Source organism: Sphaerulina musiva (assembly GCF_000320565.1).
Source record: "Sphaerulina musiva SO2202 unplaced genomic scaffold SEPMUscaffold_3, whole genome shotgun sequence".
NCBI lineage: Eukaryota > Fungi > Ascomycota > Dothideomycetes > Mycosphaerellales > Mycosphaerellaceae > Sphaerulina > Sphaerulina musiva.
Genome location: NW_016017385.1, coordinates 2,119,094 through 2,133,130, shown reverse-complemented (window position 1 = coordinate 2,133,130; position 14,037 = coordinate 2,119,094). Strand labels below are relative to the sequence as shown.

General features: G+C 52.6%; 4 protein-coding genes across 4 annotated transcripts; 3 read left to right on the top strand and 1 right to left on the bottom strand.

Annotated features, from left to right (window-relative positions):
- Positions 1-2,597: 2,597 nt before the first annotated feature.
- SEPMUDRAFT_83235 (uncharacterized protein) lies at positions 2,598-6,777 on the top strand. Its single transcript, XM_016910329.1, has one exon. It carries the CDS (start codon positions 2,625-2,627, stop codon positions 6,609-6,611), a length of 3,987 nt encoding a protein of 1,328 aa, XP_016762817.1. The 5' UTR covers positions 2,598-2,624; the 3' UTR covers positions 6,612-6,777.
- A 454-nt stretch (positions 6,778-7,231) lies between these two features.
- Positions 7,232-8,985, bottom strand: SEPMUDRAFT_148330 (uncharacterized protein). Its single transcript, XM_016904855.1, has 2 exons — positions 8,552-8,985; positions 7,232-8,502 (listed from the first exon to the last, which is right to left on the bottom strand). The coding sequence occupies exons 1-2, from the start codon at positions 8,919-8,921 to the stop codon at positions 7,499-7,501; spliced, it is 1,374 nt and encodes a 457-aa protein (XP_016762816.1). The 5' UTR covers positions 8,922-8,985; the 3' UTR covers positions 7,232-7,498.
- A 676-nt stretch (positions 8,986-9,661) lies between these two features.
- On the top strand, positions 9,662-11,447 carry SEPMUDRAFT_40614 (glutaminase-domain-containing protein; the record flags this gene model as incomplete). Its single annotated transcript, XM_016908790.1, has 5 exons — positions 9,662-9,862; positions 10,022-10,196; positions 10,335-10,444; positions 10,498-11,345; positions 11,399-11,447. The coding sequence occupies 5 exons, from the start codon at positions 9,662-9,664 to the stop codon at positions 11,445-11,447; spliced, it is 1,383 nt and encodes a 460-aa protein (XP_016762815.1).
- Positions 11,448-11,819: 372 nt separating this feature from the next.
- Positions 11,820-12,998, top strand: SEPMUDRAFT_63331 (uncharacterized protein; the record flags this gene model as incomplete). Its single annotated transcript, XM_016909634.1, has 2 exons — positions 11,820-12,327; positions 12,541-12,998. The coding sequence occupies 2 exons, from the start codon at positions 11,820-11,822 to the stop codon at positions 12,843-12,845; spliced, it is 813 nt and encodes a 270-aa protein (XP_016762814.1). The 3' UTR covers positions 12,846-12,998.
- Positions 12,999-14,037: the final 1,039 nt, after the last annotated feature.

The window sequence follows — 14,037 nt, the reverse complement described above, 5'->3', positions numbered from 1 at the left end:
CTTTCTGCGCCAGGCAATCATGAACAAAATCATGTAGGTAATTCGATCTGGCATTACAGCACCATCTTTGCCGACGTGAAACATCTTCAGTGTAGCTATGGCTGATCCCGCATCGAAGTCGTCGCTTGTCGAACTCAGGAAAGTGTTGAGTGTACCAGTCTCCAGCGGTCCGAGCCCCTCCCTCCGGAAGCGCCTTAGCAGCACCACAGCCTCGTCAGTCCGACCGAGACTGATCAGCACGCGAAGCATGCGATTCAGGACATCGATTCCCAGCCATTTGAAATCAGGCCGGTCGTATATGACATGGACTCGTGTGCTATAAGTCTGCAAGAAGCCGGCGGTGTCGCCACCCCTTTGAATATGCGCGAGGAGATGCTGTCGCACTTCGTTCCTGATGACCGCGACTAAGGCACTATTGTCGCGGAGCAGCCCTTTGTCGCGCATCAGTATCGGAATGGCATCTGCCTCAGCTGGCATGCGTCGACATATCAAGTTATGTATTGAGGCCCACGTCAATGATCCAGGCGCGATATCACGACGTCTCATCAACGCCAGCACCCGCTCGAAATGGTGGACATCGCCTGCCTCGGCAACTACAGACAGCATTGCATTGAAGCCGGTAATGCCAATTTCGCGATTTCCCTCATCCAAGCTCTGCATGATCTGGCGGAGTGCAAAAAAATTCTGATGCTTGGCTAGAAACTCGAATGAACGGCCTATGGACTCAGTCGTGCATAGATGAGAAGTGGCTGGATCCTTGAACAATGAGACAAGCGTATCCACGACAGTGTCCACTCGCCGCCTCGTCCGGTTACCGGTTTGTTGTGCGCGATCCTCCCTAGAAAGCACGCCCATGCGCATTGAGGTCAGATCATCAACATACGCGGTGAATTCTGTAGCATTCCGTAGTGACGGTAGATCAAGCTTGCATGATGAGCCTGGTTGCTGCACATTTCCCTTGGTACGGTCCCTACTCCAAACAGACCTGACAATTGCGCCTGACTGGAGACGTTTGTCTGCGTCGAAGTCCTTACTGCTTGATAAGTCCGCAGTGCTCTCGTCATCATAGGTCGCCCAGTGCTCAGGGTCTGTTGTGCCCCCCTCTCCGTCAGCGTGTAACGTCCTGTGAATATCGTGCCTCGTAAGACGTGCTCTGGTCTCCGTACTCTCGAGAGACGAGGCTTTTATGTAGCTGGGTAGCAATGACAAGGCTGAGTCATTCTGCGCATATGTTCCCTGCAAAGCGACGCCCGTGAAGGCCTTTGGACTTCCCTCGACAGCATACTCGGGCGCCATTTGGATGTGACATCCGGTTCGCTGCATGATTTCTAGGATAGCGAGCTCCGTGTTGGGCTCGAAAACAGCAGCGACGCCCTTAGGTAGCTTAGCGAATTCGACTATTCGTTTGTACCGAGAGTGCTTCGTGGGTGTAGCCTTGTACAGGTCTGCTAACATGCGCTTCCACAAATCGCCATCACGCTGCTTGTGCTGGACAGTGTATCTCCAGGCAGCTTTTGCCAGTTCTGCCTTGTGGCGGCGAAGCTGTCTGTGGAAGTAATTCGGCCCAAAGTCACTGGGAAGCTTGATGCCAAGCTCCTGAATGCTTTTGTCATCAGCGCCATCATCCACAGCAACTTCGTCCACAGCACCATTCTCGACCGCACCACCATCCACAGTGACAGCAGCATCGCTCCCAGCATGGATGGCCGAGCGTGTGAGGCAATCAGCATCGCCCTCGCTGGCAGCGGGAGCAGCAGCATCATTGGCGGGCGCTTCGAAGGGCAGGTATCTCGCAGTAGAGGTATAGGCTCGCGCCGTCATCCCACGGGCATTCTGACGTTGGTAAGTCGTGTGGAACGAGTCGCTGGGGAGCCCATGACCGTGACCGTGACCGCGAGCGCTCGACAGTGGGCGTACAACTCCAATGCTAGCTGATACATATGGCAAGGCGGCGCTGTAACGAAGCTGGTGGTGGCAGGAGTTCGCACATGATGCGGAGGAGAGCGAGAGCCTGAGTGCGGATGCGGGTGGTGAGTGTGGTGAGGGTGATGAGGTGGTGTGCTTGTCGATGTGTCCGATGCTCTTGATGATGTCTCGTAGTGGCCTTCTCAGGGCGCCTTTGCATTGCATCTAAATCCGGTGCATCGTTTGCCGCCGTCAAGAAGGTGGTCTGAGACTGGTGCTTCGTGTCTGGCGGAGGTAATCATCAGGATTGGAATGGCAGATCGAGAAACGATATTTCTCTCCCGCGGCCCGTCTTCCGCACGGGCTTATCCGAACTAGCTCCGAGAGATTTCCCTTCGACGCGTCCTTGCGTTGCGTTTCGCATCGCGTCTTCATGTCGCGTTTGCCAATCCTTGTGGAATATTACATGTATCATCGCAACCTCCCTCACATTGCTGTGTAATATACCACTACAAACACACTCCGCCCTCAGCACTGGACATCATATCCATGGCCACGGCTTCTTAAACACCCACTGCACTCCTACGCAGCAGTGTCGCAGCACCACCGCGGAATAAACGCGTATACAGCAGATACATACACCTCCCACCAGGACAATGGCACACTCGCCAGGACGAGAAGACGCGCTGGTCTCGACGCGTCCAGCCATTGCCAGACTGATGTTCCAAGAAAGCGATTCGCCCACGCCATCACCCGTCCGAAGTTCCGATTTCGACGTCTTTTCGCGACACGCGTCGAGCCAGGAGGACGGAAAGGCCATGGCGACCAGCTCTAGTCCTGCAGCCTCGGACGATGAGGAATCAGATGACGAGGTTCGAAAGCCCATGGGCCGGGCTGCCAGGCGGATGCTTGGTGCCGATGAGAGCCCAGTACGAGGCCTGGAGCAGAGACCCAGCATGTCACCTGGGAAAGTGCAGCAAAGTGCTTCGGGGGATTCTGAAGATGAGCTGTACACAGTCACGCCGAAACTGGACAGGCGCTTCCAAAGCCAGCCCCCTTTCGTGCCAGCAAGTGCCGCGCGGTCGACATTGTTCGTTAGTCCTGCCAGGACTGCACAGAACGACAGCGACGATGAACTACCTACCCGACCCACAGGAATGAAGTCGAAGCTGGCCGCCTTGGTCGCTGAGAAACGAGCTGAAAGATTGGAGAGGGAAGCCGAAGCCGAAGCAGAACGCAGGCTCACGTCGTCCGACTTGCCCGACGAGCTTGTCGAAGGACCCGAAGAGCCTGCCAACGCAGAGATCGACCGCATTCTGTCAGATGCCGCAAAGCCAACACGTAAGGCTAGTAAGAAGGCCTTGCTGGAAATGGACCGCGAGACGCAGCGACTGGCACGTCAGCAAGCACTGGCTCATCAGATGAAGACGAAGAAGACATTTTCCAAAAATGATCTGTTTGCAAGTTTCAACTTTCGACAAAATGTTGGCGCAGCTGCACAGCAAGCCCGAGATAGTTCGGGATCGTCTGCGCCAAACAGTGATGCTATCGAGGGTCCTGGGCGAGAGCCACCCAGTACTCCTCCATCAAGCCCACCCACTCCCCTGGACCGTCAGCGGGCATTGGTCGAGCTGGGCGCATTGAGTAAGATGAAACCAGTGCGAGAGGACAGTCTTCAAAGTCTTGCCGAGATTGAGGATGATGAGGAGTTGCCAGATCTGAGCAGTATCATGAACTCTTCTCGCAGGGCAAAGGCCGCCGAGCTTGAGTCTGCCTTGGCGCAGGTTGCGTCTTCGCCGGGTGTGCCAAAAAGAGGCCTCAGACTTGCAAGGCTTGGTAAGAAGGCCATGGCTCCTTCACAGGAGGATAGCAGCGATGACGACCTGGAGATTGTGCAGAGCATGCCTAAGCACTTGCGTGTGTTTGATAAAGCCAAGGGAAACATGAAAAAGCACAACACAGACTCAAGAGCTATCCACAGACTAAAGCATCTAGCGCATCTTGGTGGAGATGATGGCCAGACTGGCCGTCGCAAGCATGGCAAATCGCGGCCTTCCATCAATCCTAACGCACTGGAGGCCCAATTGCGCATGCGCGCCAAGGAGCAGGCGCGTGCACTGCAGCTGGAGCGCATCGCTGAGCTCAGAGCCAAAGGCATTGAAGTTCAGACCGCCGAAGAGCGGGAACGCGAGCAAGAAGCGTTTGAGAGCCTGCTGGAGAAGGCGAGGCTAGACGCTGTCGAGATCCGCAAGGCCGAGAAGGCTGCTGCAAAGGCCGAGAACGGTGGAGTCGACGTCAGCGCAGACGAGAGTGAAGATGAAGACTATGTGGACGTGTCTGGTAGTGAGGACGGCCTGGCCAATGACGAGAACGAAAGTAATGACATGGTCGATGACGCTGCGGAAGACGAGGAGGAAGGAGAAGAGAACGAGATGGACGAGGAGGAGTTGGAGGGTGAGGAATTGGGCGAGCGTGACGAGATACCGCCCCCGAATGGCTCTCAAGATGCGGCTGAAACGGAGGCAGTCGAGCCTACGCCCACCAGACCCGCCGAAGCCGTGGACCAGCTCGGCCCATCGCAGACGCCCGTCGTCGGGCGAAGATCTCGAAAGTCGCGACTAATCGTGGATGAGGAGGATGATGAAGATGCAAGTGATGCTCAGGGCTCGCACCATCTTCCGGTCACCGCGCACACTCCTGCGCAATCACAAATTGATGACCCATTTGCTGCGTTCAACTTTGGAGGAGCAGGCCCAGGAAGTTCGCTGATGAGTCCCACGCAAATGTTCAATGCCACCATGCAAACCCCATCGCAAGACATCCAGCAAGACTCGATGGATGTATTGAATCGCCTCGTCCCAACAAGCTCGTTGGTACGACCTTCACCCACATTCGCTGTTCAGCCACAATCTACTCAAAATTGGGACAGCCAACACAACAATATTCCCAGCAGTCAGTTGCCAGAGAGTCAGCAGGTTCAGCTTGCTTGGGAAACTCAGGCTCCGGAAACGCCTGTTCAAGGCACCCATCGAATCACATCCGCATCTGCGACAGCAACGCCTGGCTGGGAACCTTCTCAAGACCCTGGTCTCCCTAATGCGTGGCAAGCAATGCCGGATTTGACTCGGGAAGATAGCCTACAAACGCTTCCAGACAGAGACACGCAGTCCACTGAGCCTTTGCGAATCAGTGAGTCACCTGCAATGGTACCGAAGAGAACTCGTTTAGCACGCGGACGTCGTCCTGCAGTAGTCGAAAGCGATGACGATGACGCCGAGCGTATACAGCCTGGCAAGGACGAGAAAAAAGATGCATTCCGAGAAATGGCCCGTAAGCGCAAGGAAGCTCTGAGTGCTGAAGAGATGGCCGATGCTGAGCGTGAAGCCAAGCAAATGATGGATGAGCAGGCCGAGGAATCTGAAGACGAGTACACTGGCCTTGGAGGCGACGATTTCGTGGCGCCGGAGACAGAGGAGGATCGTGAAATGATTGACTCCAGCTTGATAGATGTCGATGAACGGCAGATCGCTGCCCACTACGCAGAGGAGCAGCGCATTGCTGATGAAGCCGATCATCAGAGGTTGTACAAAGATTTGATGACGGGAGCACTGCGAAGGAAGCAGGCGAACATGTTCGACCTTGATGAAGATGAAGACGACCTCGCGGCGCGTCGCCGGCAAATAAAACAGCGCGAAGAAGCTCGAAAGCGGAAGCTGCTGCTGCAAGACGAGAGTATTGCCAGCCTGGCAGAGGGTCGGCACAGCAAGGGCAAAGACGCTTTCTTGAAGGCGATTGCCGACGATGATGAGCGGGACGACGATGTCCTGGACCTGTCTGATATCGAGGACGACTCTCAAGTGCCTGACTCGCAGTCAGACAGTCAATACTCCCAGCAAACGTTGCCTCGCGCAGCTCCTTTGCGAGAAGCGAGCGGCAACAAGCGACGTATGGAAGAAGCGCCAGAAGAGCGACCTCCTGCCAAGCAACGTCGCACCCAGCCGTCCGCTTTCAGGGCACCGGTGTCCATGCTCGAGGTCCAGGAATCTGTCAGCTTTCTTCTCGAAGAGCCAAATATGCTTCTGGATGGTCCTTCAGCCGTCGATCTCAACTCCGACTCCGAGCACGACGATGACGTGGCTGAACAAGAAGAAGTTGATGAACATGAGGATGATATTGACGAAGAGCTTCGTGAAGAAGTTGCTCGCCAGAACGATGGCGGCTTCGCCCCCGATCGAGTCACCATGCCTCCTCCTCGATTCCCCGCGTCTCAGCGGCGGACCACGACAACGACAGTATCTGTCGTAGATCGCCTTAGCCTCAAACGTGCTAGCAGCGCATCTGAGCACACTGCAGCAGGATCACGTACAGCATGGGGATCGGGCTCTCAAGGAAGCGGCTTCCGAGCCCCTTCTCTCCTTCGCAGAGCAACCACAAACGGCGGTGCTTCTCGCGGCGCGAACGAGCGTGGCGTGAGCACGAGCAACGGCGTCTCTCGGCAGGATAGTGGTAGTAATAATACTGCCAGTGGAGTCAAAATGGGAGGGACCAAAAAGAGCTCACTGGCCTACCAAGCGAGAGACGCGGAGAGGAAAGCCATTGTGGAACAAAGTGCTCGACGTCGCGCAGACAATACTGCCAAGATTGCTCAGTTGCGGAGAAACGCTAGCAGCGGCTTCGGAAAGGGGCTCGGTGGCACGTTTGAGTGAAAGAAAAAAACAAAAAGGTAGACGGGAAGATTGACGGTCTCTTATCAAGGGAGAGTGCTGCAAGCTGCCTGCAGTTTTGTGGTTGAGATTGTTCATTCAGTAATGAACAGCTAGCTACCTACCTGGCTAAGTATATACATAGCGACCAACAGATATGATGGACGGCTGGAATTAATGAAAAAAAAAGCATTATTGACCGCGTCGTGTTGTATTCCCGCTTACTTCCTACTTGTTTGTATACCTCTCTCTTTCCACAATAAAAACTCAACCTACCTGCAATCACTCCTCAGTATCTCGATACAGGTATTCATTCCCCTATGTCGCCCGTGACGATGGCATATCGCCCGCCAGTGGACTCTGGGTACTAAGGTAAGGTAGGTAAGGTAGGTACTCATGGGCGCTCCTTCCCAGCAGGAGAAGACCCCGAACTTCTCAATCTATAAGGCGCAATCACGAGACAACCAGGGGGGAGGGGTATTATCTGTCTGAATGAAGCACACCTCACTACGAGATGGCATTATTGTATAGGTAACTAAACTTATATAGTAATTGAAAATGTCTAGGTAAGTACCTAGGTATTAGGTATTAGGTAATCAACAACATGGCAGAGAAACAAACTCACGGCAGCAAAGCAGGTAGATATACAGGTAAGATGCATACGCGTGCCCATTACTTTGGAGCGGGGAGGGGATTCTCTTTTTTTCCCCCTTCGGGCTTTCTTCAAAATCCTCAACAAGCCAGGTTCATGACGGATACCAACAACGCAAATGTGCAGAATCAGGATCGACGGCGACTTCGGGCTTTCTTTCTTCGAAGAAGTTCTCTCGTACATTCAAGAGACGGTCTGGTATTGCTATGCTTCCATGGTAATAATTCAGCAGCTCTGCTCAAAACATCTCGGTTTGCAGTACTTCTGTCGAGGCGTATTTCCAGAGATTGTGGCGGAGCACCGTTTTACTCATCGCTGGACATTGATAAGCCGAATGTATGCGCTTCCTTATCACGTCGCCGCTGGGCTTATAATGATAGTCGTCTTGGTCTTCACTCTCGGGATACTCGTCTTCGTCTTCGCTCTCGGAGTGCTCGTCTTCGTCTTCACTCTCGGGGTGTATAACCTCGACTTCCGACCAAGTGGTACTGTCGATGGGAACGCCTTCTGCTCGTAAAGTGAACTCGTATATAATGTCTACAAGCTCGGTTGGGAGACGATGGCTTACTGCCAGCACACAAGAGCGACGTGTCTCAGCATGGGCCTGGCGAAGCAGATGACTCAGGAGGCCAAAATTCTGTCTGTGTATACAACGTATTGGTGCCCTTGGGCAAGCCGTTGTGCTGCTGTTGTAGATTTCCCACAGCTCTCGCCAGGCGGCTGCAGTATTCCAATACACAAAGAGCTTTTGTTTCCCGGGTTGGCACTTCTTCGTCCACATCAGAGAGTCTCTCTCTAAGACCTGCTTTATCTCATTGGTCCTTGCCTCGGGTGGCATTTGACAATCGCGCCCCTTGATTTCGTCCTCAACCTTGAGGAATTCCCTTGACCAGACCAGGCAATGGTTCAAGAAGAAGTCGTCGACTTCGTCTGCCTCTCTTATGATTCTTTCCCTTTGAACTTGTGCTTCTTCGCCCTTCGGTAGCGGAATGGATGAATCCTGTTGTTGTGCCCGAAGAAAACACAAGAGTGCGAAGAAGGAACGCCGAGTTTCATCATCTTCCACTTTGAAGATTTGCGTAAAGCACATATAGATCTTACTCATCCAGTCGAAGTTGTGCCACCAATGCGTAAACTTTGCAACAACTGCAGTGATGATTTGCCGCAGATATTGCACGAAGTCGAGCATGCTATCTGCTGTGAAGCTGAAGAGAATAGCGGACAGTTGATTGCGGCTGAGGTCTAATGTCTGGCGTCAGCGTCTGGCAATGGACTTTGGAGTGAAACATACCGAGTATATTCCCACGTCGGTACCACTGGGGCCCAGATGAAACCGCACGCGGGAGCTCATAGTTCTCGATAGCGTCTAACTCCTCGTGCACGGAAAAGGTCATCTCAAAGACATGAGCCAGTGCCTGCTCCAGGCGTCGCTCATTGTTGACTATCTTAGCATGGAATTTTCGGAACTCCGTATTATCTTCAGAAGCGAAGGCCAGGAGCGTGTTGTAGCGTTCCTTTCTATCCCTCATCATTCCCATATAGCGTCCAACAAACGTGTGCACTGGATTATCCAAATCCTCGTCAGGGTGGAATGACGAGAGACGAGGGAGCTTGCTAGGGCCATGACTGCTGCTGTCACGACTGCGCTTGAGATCTGCCATGAGATCATGTGGTGGAATCTGTTGGAGTGAAGCTGTCGGGTCCTGAGGTTTGCTGATGTTTTTTCCCCTAGGAAGGTGTACACTGTACACCAAGACAAAACACCAAGACCAACAAATGGAGTGCCAGGCTGCCAGCGCGACACACGAAACTCTCGCGCTCGAACACGCCAAGCAATTGTGTAGCAATAATAGAAATGCTCCGCACCTACCTCGGTACCTCCTACTTCTCGTCTCTACACATGTCTATACGTGCCTAGGTACCTTACCTTACCTTACCTGTACCTACCATGCGCCTTAGGTATGCAGCAACGCGGCCGGTATATTTGCATTGGACGGGAAGCTGAACGAGAAATGCCAAGCAAGAAAGCCAGATCCACAAAAGACCAAGCAGGCAGCATAGACATGGATGGCAGTTCACTTCCGACAGGATGCGGCTAGCTTTGCACGCTGGCGACAGCTGCAAAACAAGTTAACTCACTGCACTCCCACCCAGGCTCGCCAGTCGTCGTGCTCTTACAATGCATGAAACGAAATGTCTTCCATGAAATCCAGCCACTTTGCAAGATCGAAAAGGCTCAAGTTCTTGGCGGAAGTATAGATCAGTAGGAGCTACGTCAGTTCCCCGGAGCCGGGGACAATCAACCTGTGCATCATAAAGCCAAATCCTGGACGCATTAATAGGTAATGAATGTACCTTACCTGACTTCCAACATGTTGTCACGTCAATTCTCTCGTCAGCCATGAAATCCCCCATTCCAGACTACCTCGAGAGAGTGCTCGACAATGCTCGTCCAGACGACTCCGGCGCTCCAGCGGGCTATATTGATGTTCTCGCCAAAGCCGATACCTCCAAGCTAGCTGTAGCCATTGCCATGGTCGATGGGAATGTGTACAGCGCAGGTGACGACGAAGTCGAGTTCTCGATACAGTCCATTTCCAAGGTACACAGCAGGACTGGTCGGCCGACCCTTTTCCCCAAATGTCTAACATCTCACTGGATTCAAGTTTACGACGGTGTCAAGTCAAGAGACAGGCTTCTCCAGATGGAGGGGTTATACTAGTCAGAGATACTTGCTTACGCTCGACCCATTGCTTTGTAGGCTTTCGTATACGCCCTCGCCATCGAAGATGCCGGTCTCGATGCGGTGCTGGCCAAGATTGGAGTCGAGCCCTCAGGCGATGCATTCAATGAGCTCTCTCTTCATGAAGGCTCCAATCGTCCAATGAATCCAATGATCAATGCTGGCGCTATCACCGCCCATTCTCTGGTTGTGGGTAAGTAGTAATAACGCAGGATCCCCCAATTTGCTCCCCAAGCTTGAGACTCTCGAAGACAAGCTTGAAAGCAAGCATATTAAAACAAATCCGTGGGTTCCAGATCTACTCACTCGCAACTGACTTGTTCATGTGTAGGACCTGATGCCACTGCGGAACAGCGAACAGATCGAATCTTGAAAGTCATGTCGAAGCTTGCAGGCAGAGAGCTGAAAGTGTGCGAAGAAGTGTACGAAGCTGAGATGAAAGTAAGTGCCAAGTTCGCATGTTCAGAAATGCGTGCTGATCTGATTCTCTGTAGGACTGGGATCGCAATATGGGTCTGGCCCATATGCTCAAAGCAGCTGGTATTTTCCGTTGCGATCCTCGCGAGGTAGTCAAAGGTTACATTCGTCAATGCTCGATCAACGTCACTGTTCGAGACCTGGCCCTGATGGCTGCGACGCTGAGTAATGCAGGCTACCATCCTGTGACCGGAGAAAAGATTTTTCCACATTACAGCGTGCGGCAGGTGTTGTCAGTCATGACGACTTGTGGTATGTACGATGCAGCGGGAGACTGGGTGTCGAACGTCGGCATTCCAGCCAAGAGTGGAGTGGCGGGCGGCATCCTCGGTGCACTCCCAGGCCAAGTCGGCCTAGCAGCTTTCTCTCCCAAGCTCGATGACAAAGGCAATAGTGTCCGGGGTGTTGCCATTTGTGAAAAACTATCACGAGATATGGGTTTACACATGATGGACGTCAGCCAAATTGCTCGCTCGACCGTAGAGACGACAATCACAACTCTCCAGACGGCTGATGACCATCATCCGAACTGTAAAGGGCGTGTTGCAATCTTTCACATGCGTGGAGCAGTCCGGTTTGCAGGATCAGAGATCTTGACGCGTGCGTTGACGAGGGAACTTGGGGAGGCAGATCCTGATGATCCTGGTTCGGGAGCGTATGCAGACGCTTGTGCAGTTGTGCTGTCCTTTCGTGATGTGTTTTCACTGAACAAGGTAGCGAGGCGGATTGTTCACGAAAATATCAGTCGTCTGCTCGTAGATGAGAGAAGTGTCGTCGTGATCGATCCAACAGGGGTGTTGCGGTGGGAACACGAGGGCAAAGAGAGACATCCAGAGGTTGTCCAGAATCAGGATCAGGCGCGAGAGTAAGTATTTCCCCCTTCTGCTCTACGAAGTCGGTGCCTAATGGTGCTTTTAGATTCATCGGCGGTGCAGGCTGCTCGGCATCAGTAGAGCAGAGTTGGTGATTGTGCTCGTCGTGGATGGGGTTCGACTAGCCGATATCGTTCGCAAAGTTGTCGCCTACCTGTGTAGTGGATTGTCTGAAGATCTGATGCCGCTCAGTTCTCGTTCTTTCCTGCAGCTGCCCCGTGTGAGTTGAGCAGGAACGTGATTACGTGAAGTGGAGCGGAGATGTGCAGGTGAGGTGTCACCGTGTCATGCTCGGTGGTAGGCCACATATCCCGATAAGGACAGCGCCAAACCCGATCAGAGTTTTCCCGTCTGTAGAGTGCAGTACCTTACGAAATATATTACATATACATAATACAACCGCATCAGTTCACCTATCCCAGTCATCATCACCTATACACATACAGAGTAGTAGTACCAAAAAGGAAATGCCTTCTAAACCCCAACAACCTCCCAAAAACAAAAACAAGGTCAAGGACACTCCCACTACTACAACTTCTACGAAACCTACCCCTCCAAACTGGCCCCCCCTCAAACCTCTTCTCCCCTCTTCTACCCTCTCCCTCACGCCTCTCCTCCCCAATTATCAAATCCTTACCATCTCCCACTTCTGGACGTCAACGCTCTGTAAAGCTTATATTTCTTTTCTGTCATCTTCTTCTTCCAACCTCACATTCACAACGACGCCTTCTAAGCCGAAAAAAGGGGAAGCGGTGCGCGTGAACGATCGGTTGCAAGTTGATGATGCGGGGTTTGCGGAGAGGTTGTGGTCGGGAACGGGGTTGAAGGGGCTCGTGATGGGGGATAATGGATTTGAGGGGGATGGGGATGAGGAGAAGGAGAAGGACCGGGGACTGTGGGGGGGAGAGGTGTTGGGATTGAGTTCGAATATTCGGGTATATCGATATGGGAAGGGACAATTCTTTGGGAGGCATTGTGAGTTTCATCTTTTGATTGATAACTGATTTATCTTTTTTAGGTACTTGATCTTTTGGTTTTCTCGTATCTTTTTAGGCTTTGGCTTTGTGGGGGGCCGTTTTTGCCTTTTTCCTTTTTTGCTTTTTTTCGTATCTTTGCCTTTTCTGCTTATACAGTTGTACTATGTCTTCTGTCTGCTTATTTCCTGATTCTCATCTAATCTATTTACAGATGATGAAAGTAATCACATCATGTTCCCATCCGATGACGCTCCGGATGCTGTTCCCGCCAAGACGACGTGGACATTTCTGCTCTATCTCACTTCGCCAGCGACGGGTTGTCAAGGTGGCGAAACGGTGTTCTATCCGGAAGCGGTGAGTAAGCGGGAAGCTGCACCTGCACCGGTGGTTGTCAACTTGGAAGTCGGAATGGCGTTGCTGCATCGACATGGAAAGGAATGTATGTTGCATGAGGGGAAAGAGGTGACGGAGGGCGAGAAATGGGTGATTCGAAGCGATGTTTGTGTCAAGCGTTGAGAGGGGGTTGTTTGTTTGTTTGTGAACCTGCACTCTTCAGACTACTGCGGTGCGGGCGAGGATGTGATGGGAAGTGCATCCAGGGATGTCTACGAGAAGACATGTCAGCTGCTGGAGAAGAGTTGCCGTTGGAGCAATGGAGAGAGAGCAAGGATCGGGTACTGCAGGTCATGTCCGACGCAGCAGCATTGGTGCAATGTGCTTACATTCGGTCAGCAGTAACATGGACGCAGCTACAACTGCTGCTCACAAGGCACGTTCGAAATAGATTGTCGCCATTTCGCATCTGCTTCGGCGGTGATTGTGTAGAGACACCGGTAGATGTAATACCTGAGGTATCATTTCCGGTCCCCTACCTGAGGTACTCTATCCGCCATAATGCCGAAGTCCGGAGATAGCAAACCATCCTTCTATAGCAGGGCTGCATCCTTTAAAGTTCTATAACTTCTCTTGATGACAGGGAGCCTGGAGGTAGGTTAGTAGAATTTCAGTTACTGAGGCGCCGACAGACAGGTCACAGACTTACAGCACTGACCCTAGGTACCTGACCTACTGAGCAGTGGAGTGAGCTTTTCATATCGCATCATGGCCCAGGGCATGCGCTAAAAGCTAGGGAGACACGCCAAGACGGGGTATTGCTGTTGGCCTTGCTTCCAAGGTTAATTCGTGCCGATTCAACTCTCATCTCCTTCTGATTGATTCATCACAACATCCCTCATTCTATGATTCTACAGACTGGGCGCGGCGCCAGATGGATACGATAGGTACACCGCATCGCTGCTCTGCATCCTGGTCTGCTGTATAGGTGTGTATCAGGACACGCAAAATCGCATGGTCCGTATGGTCACTTCGCCCTACTCTCATACCATGCCGGCCATGCCATGCCATGCATCACGAAAAGCTTAAAATGGCACCTTATCCACTACGTCTCGACGCGCTGATGGGACTGGTCGCGTCACATTTATCGGGGCGCTGCATCTCCCTATGGACAAGTTTCGGGAGTGCATGTTCATAGGCTGCGTATGGATAGGCGGTGGTAGTGGTAGGAGCCTAGAGGAGGTCTTGGCTTTTGTAGGAGGGGACGGGGAAGACGGTTGGAAATACTTAATACACCCACAATTTCCAAAAAGGACACCGCTGGCCGCCATCCATGTGCCCCGTGCCGCGGTGGTGGTTGAGGCTACTTCAAGCA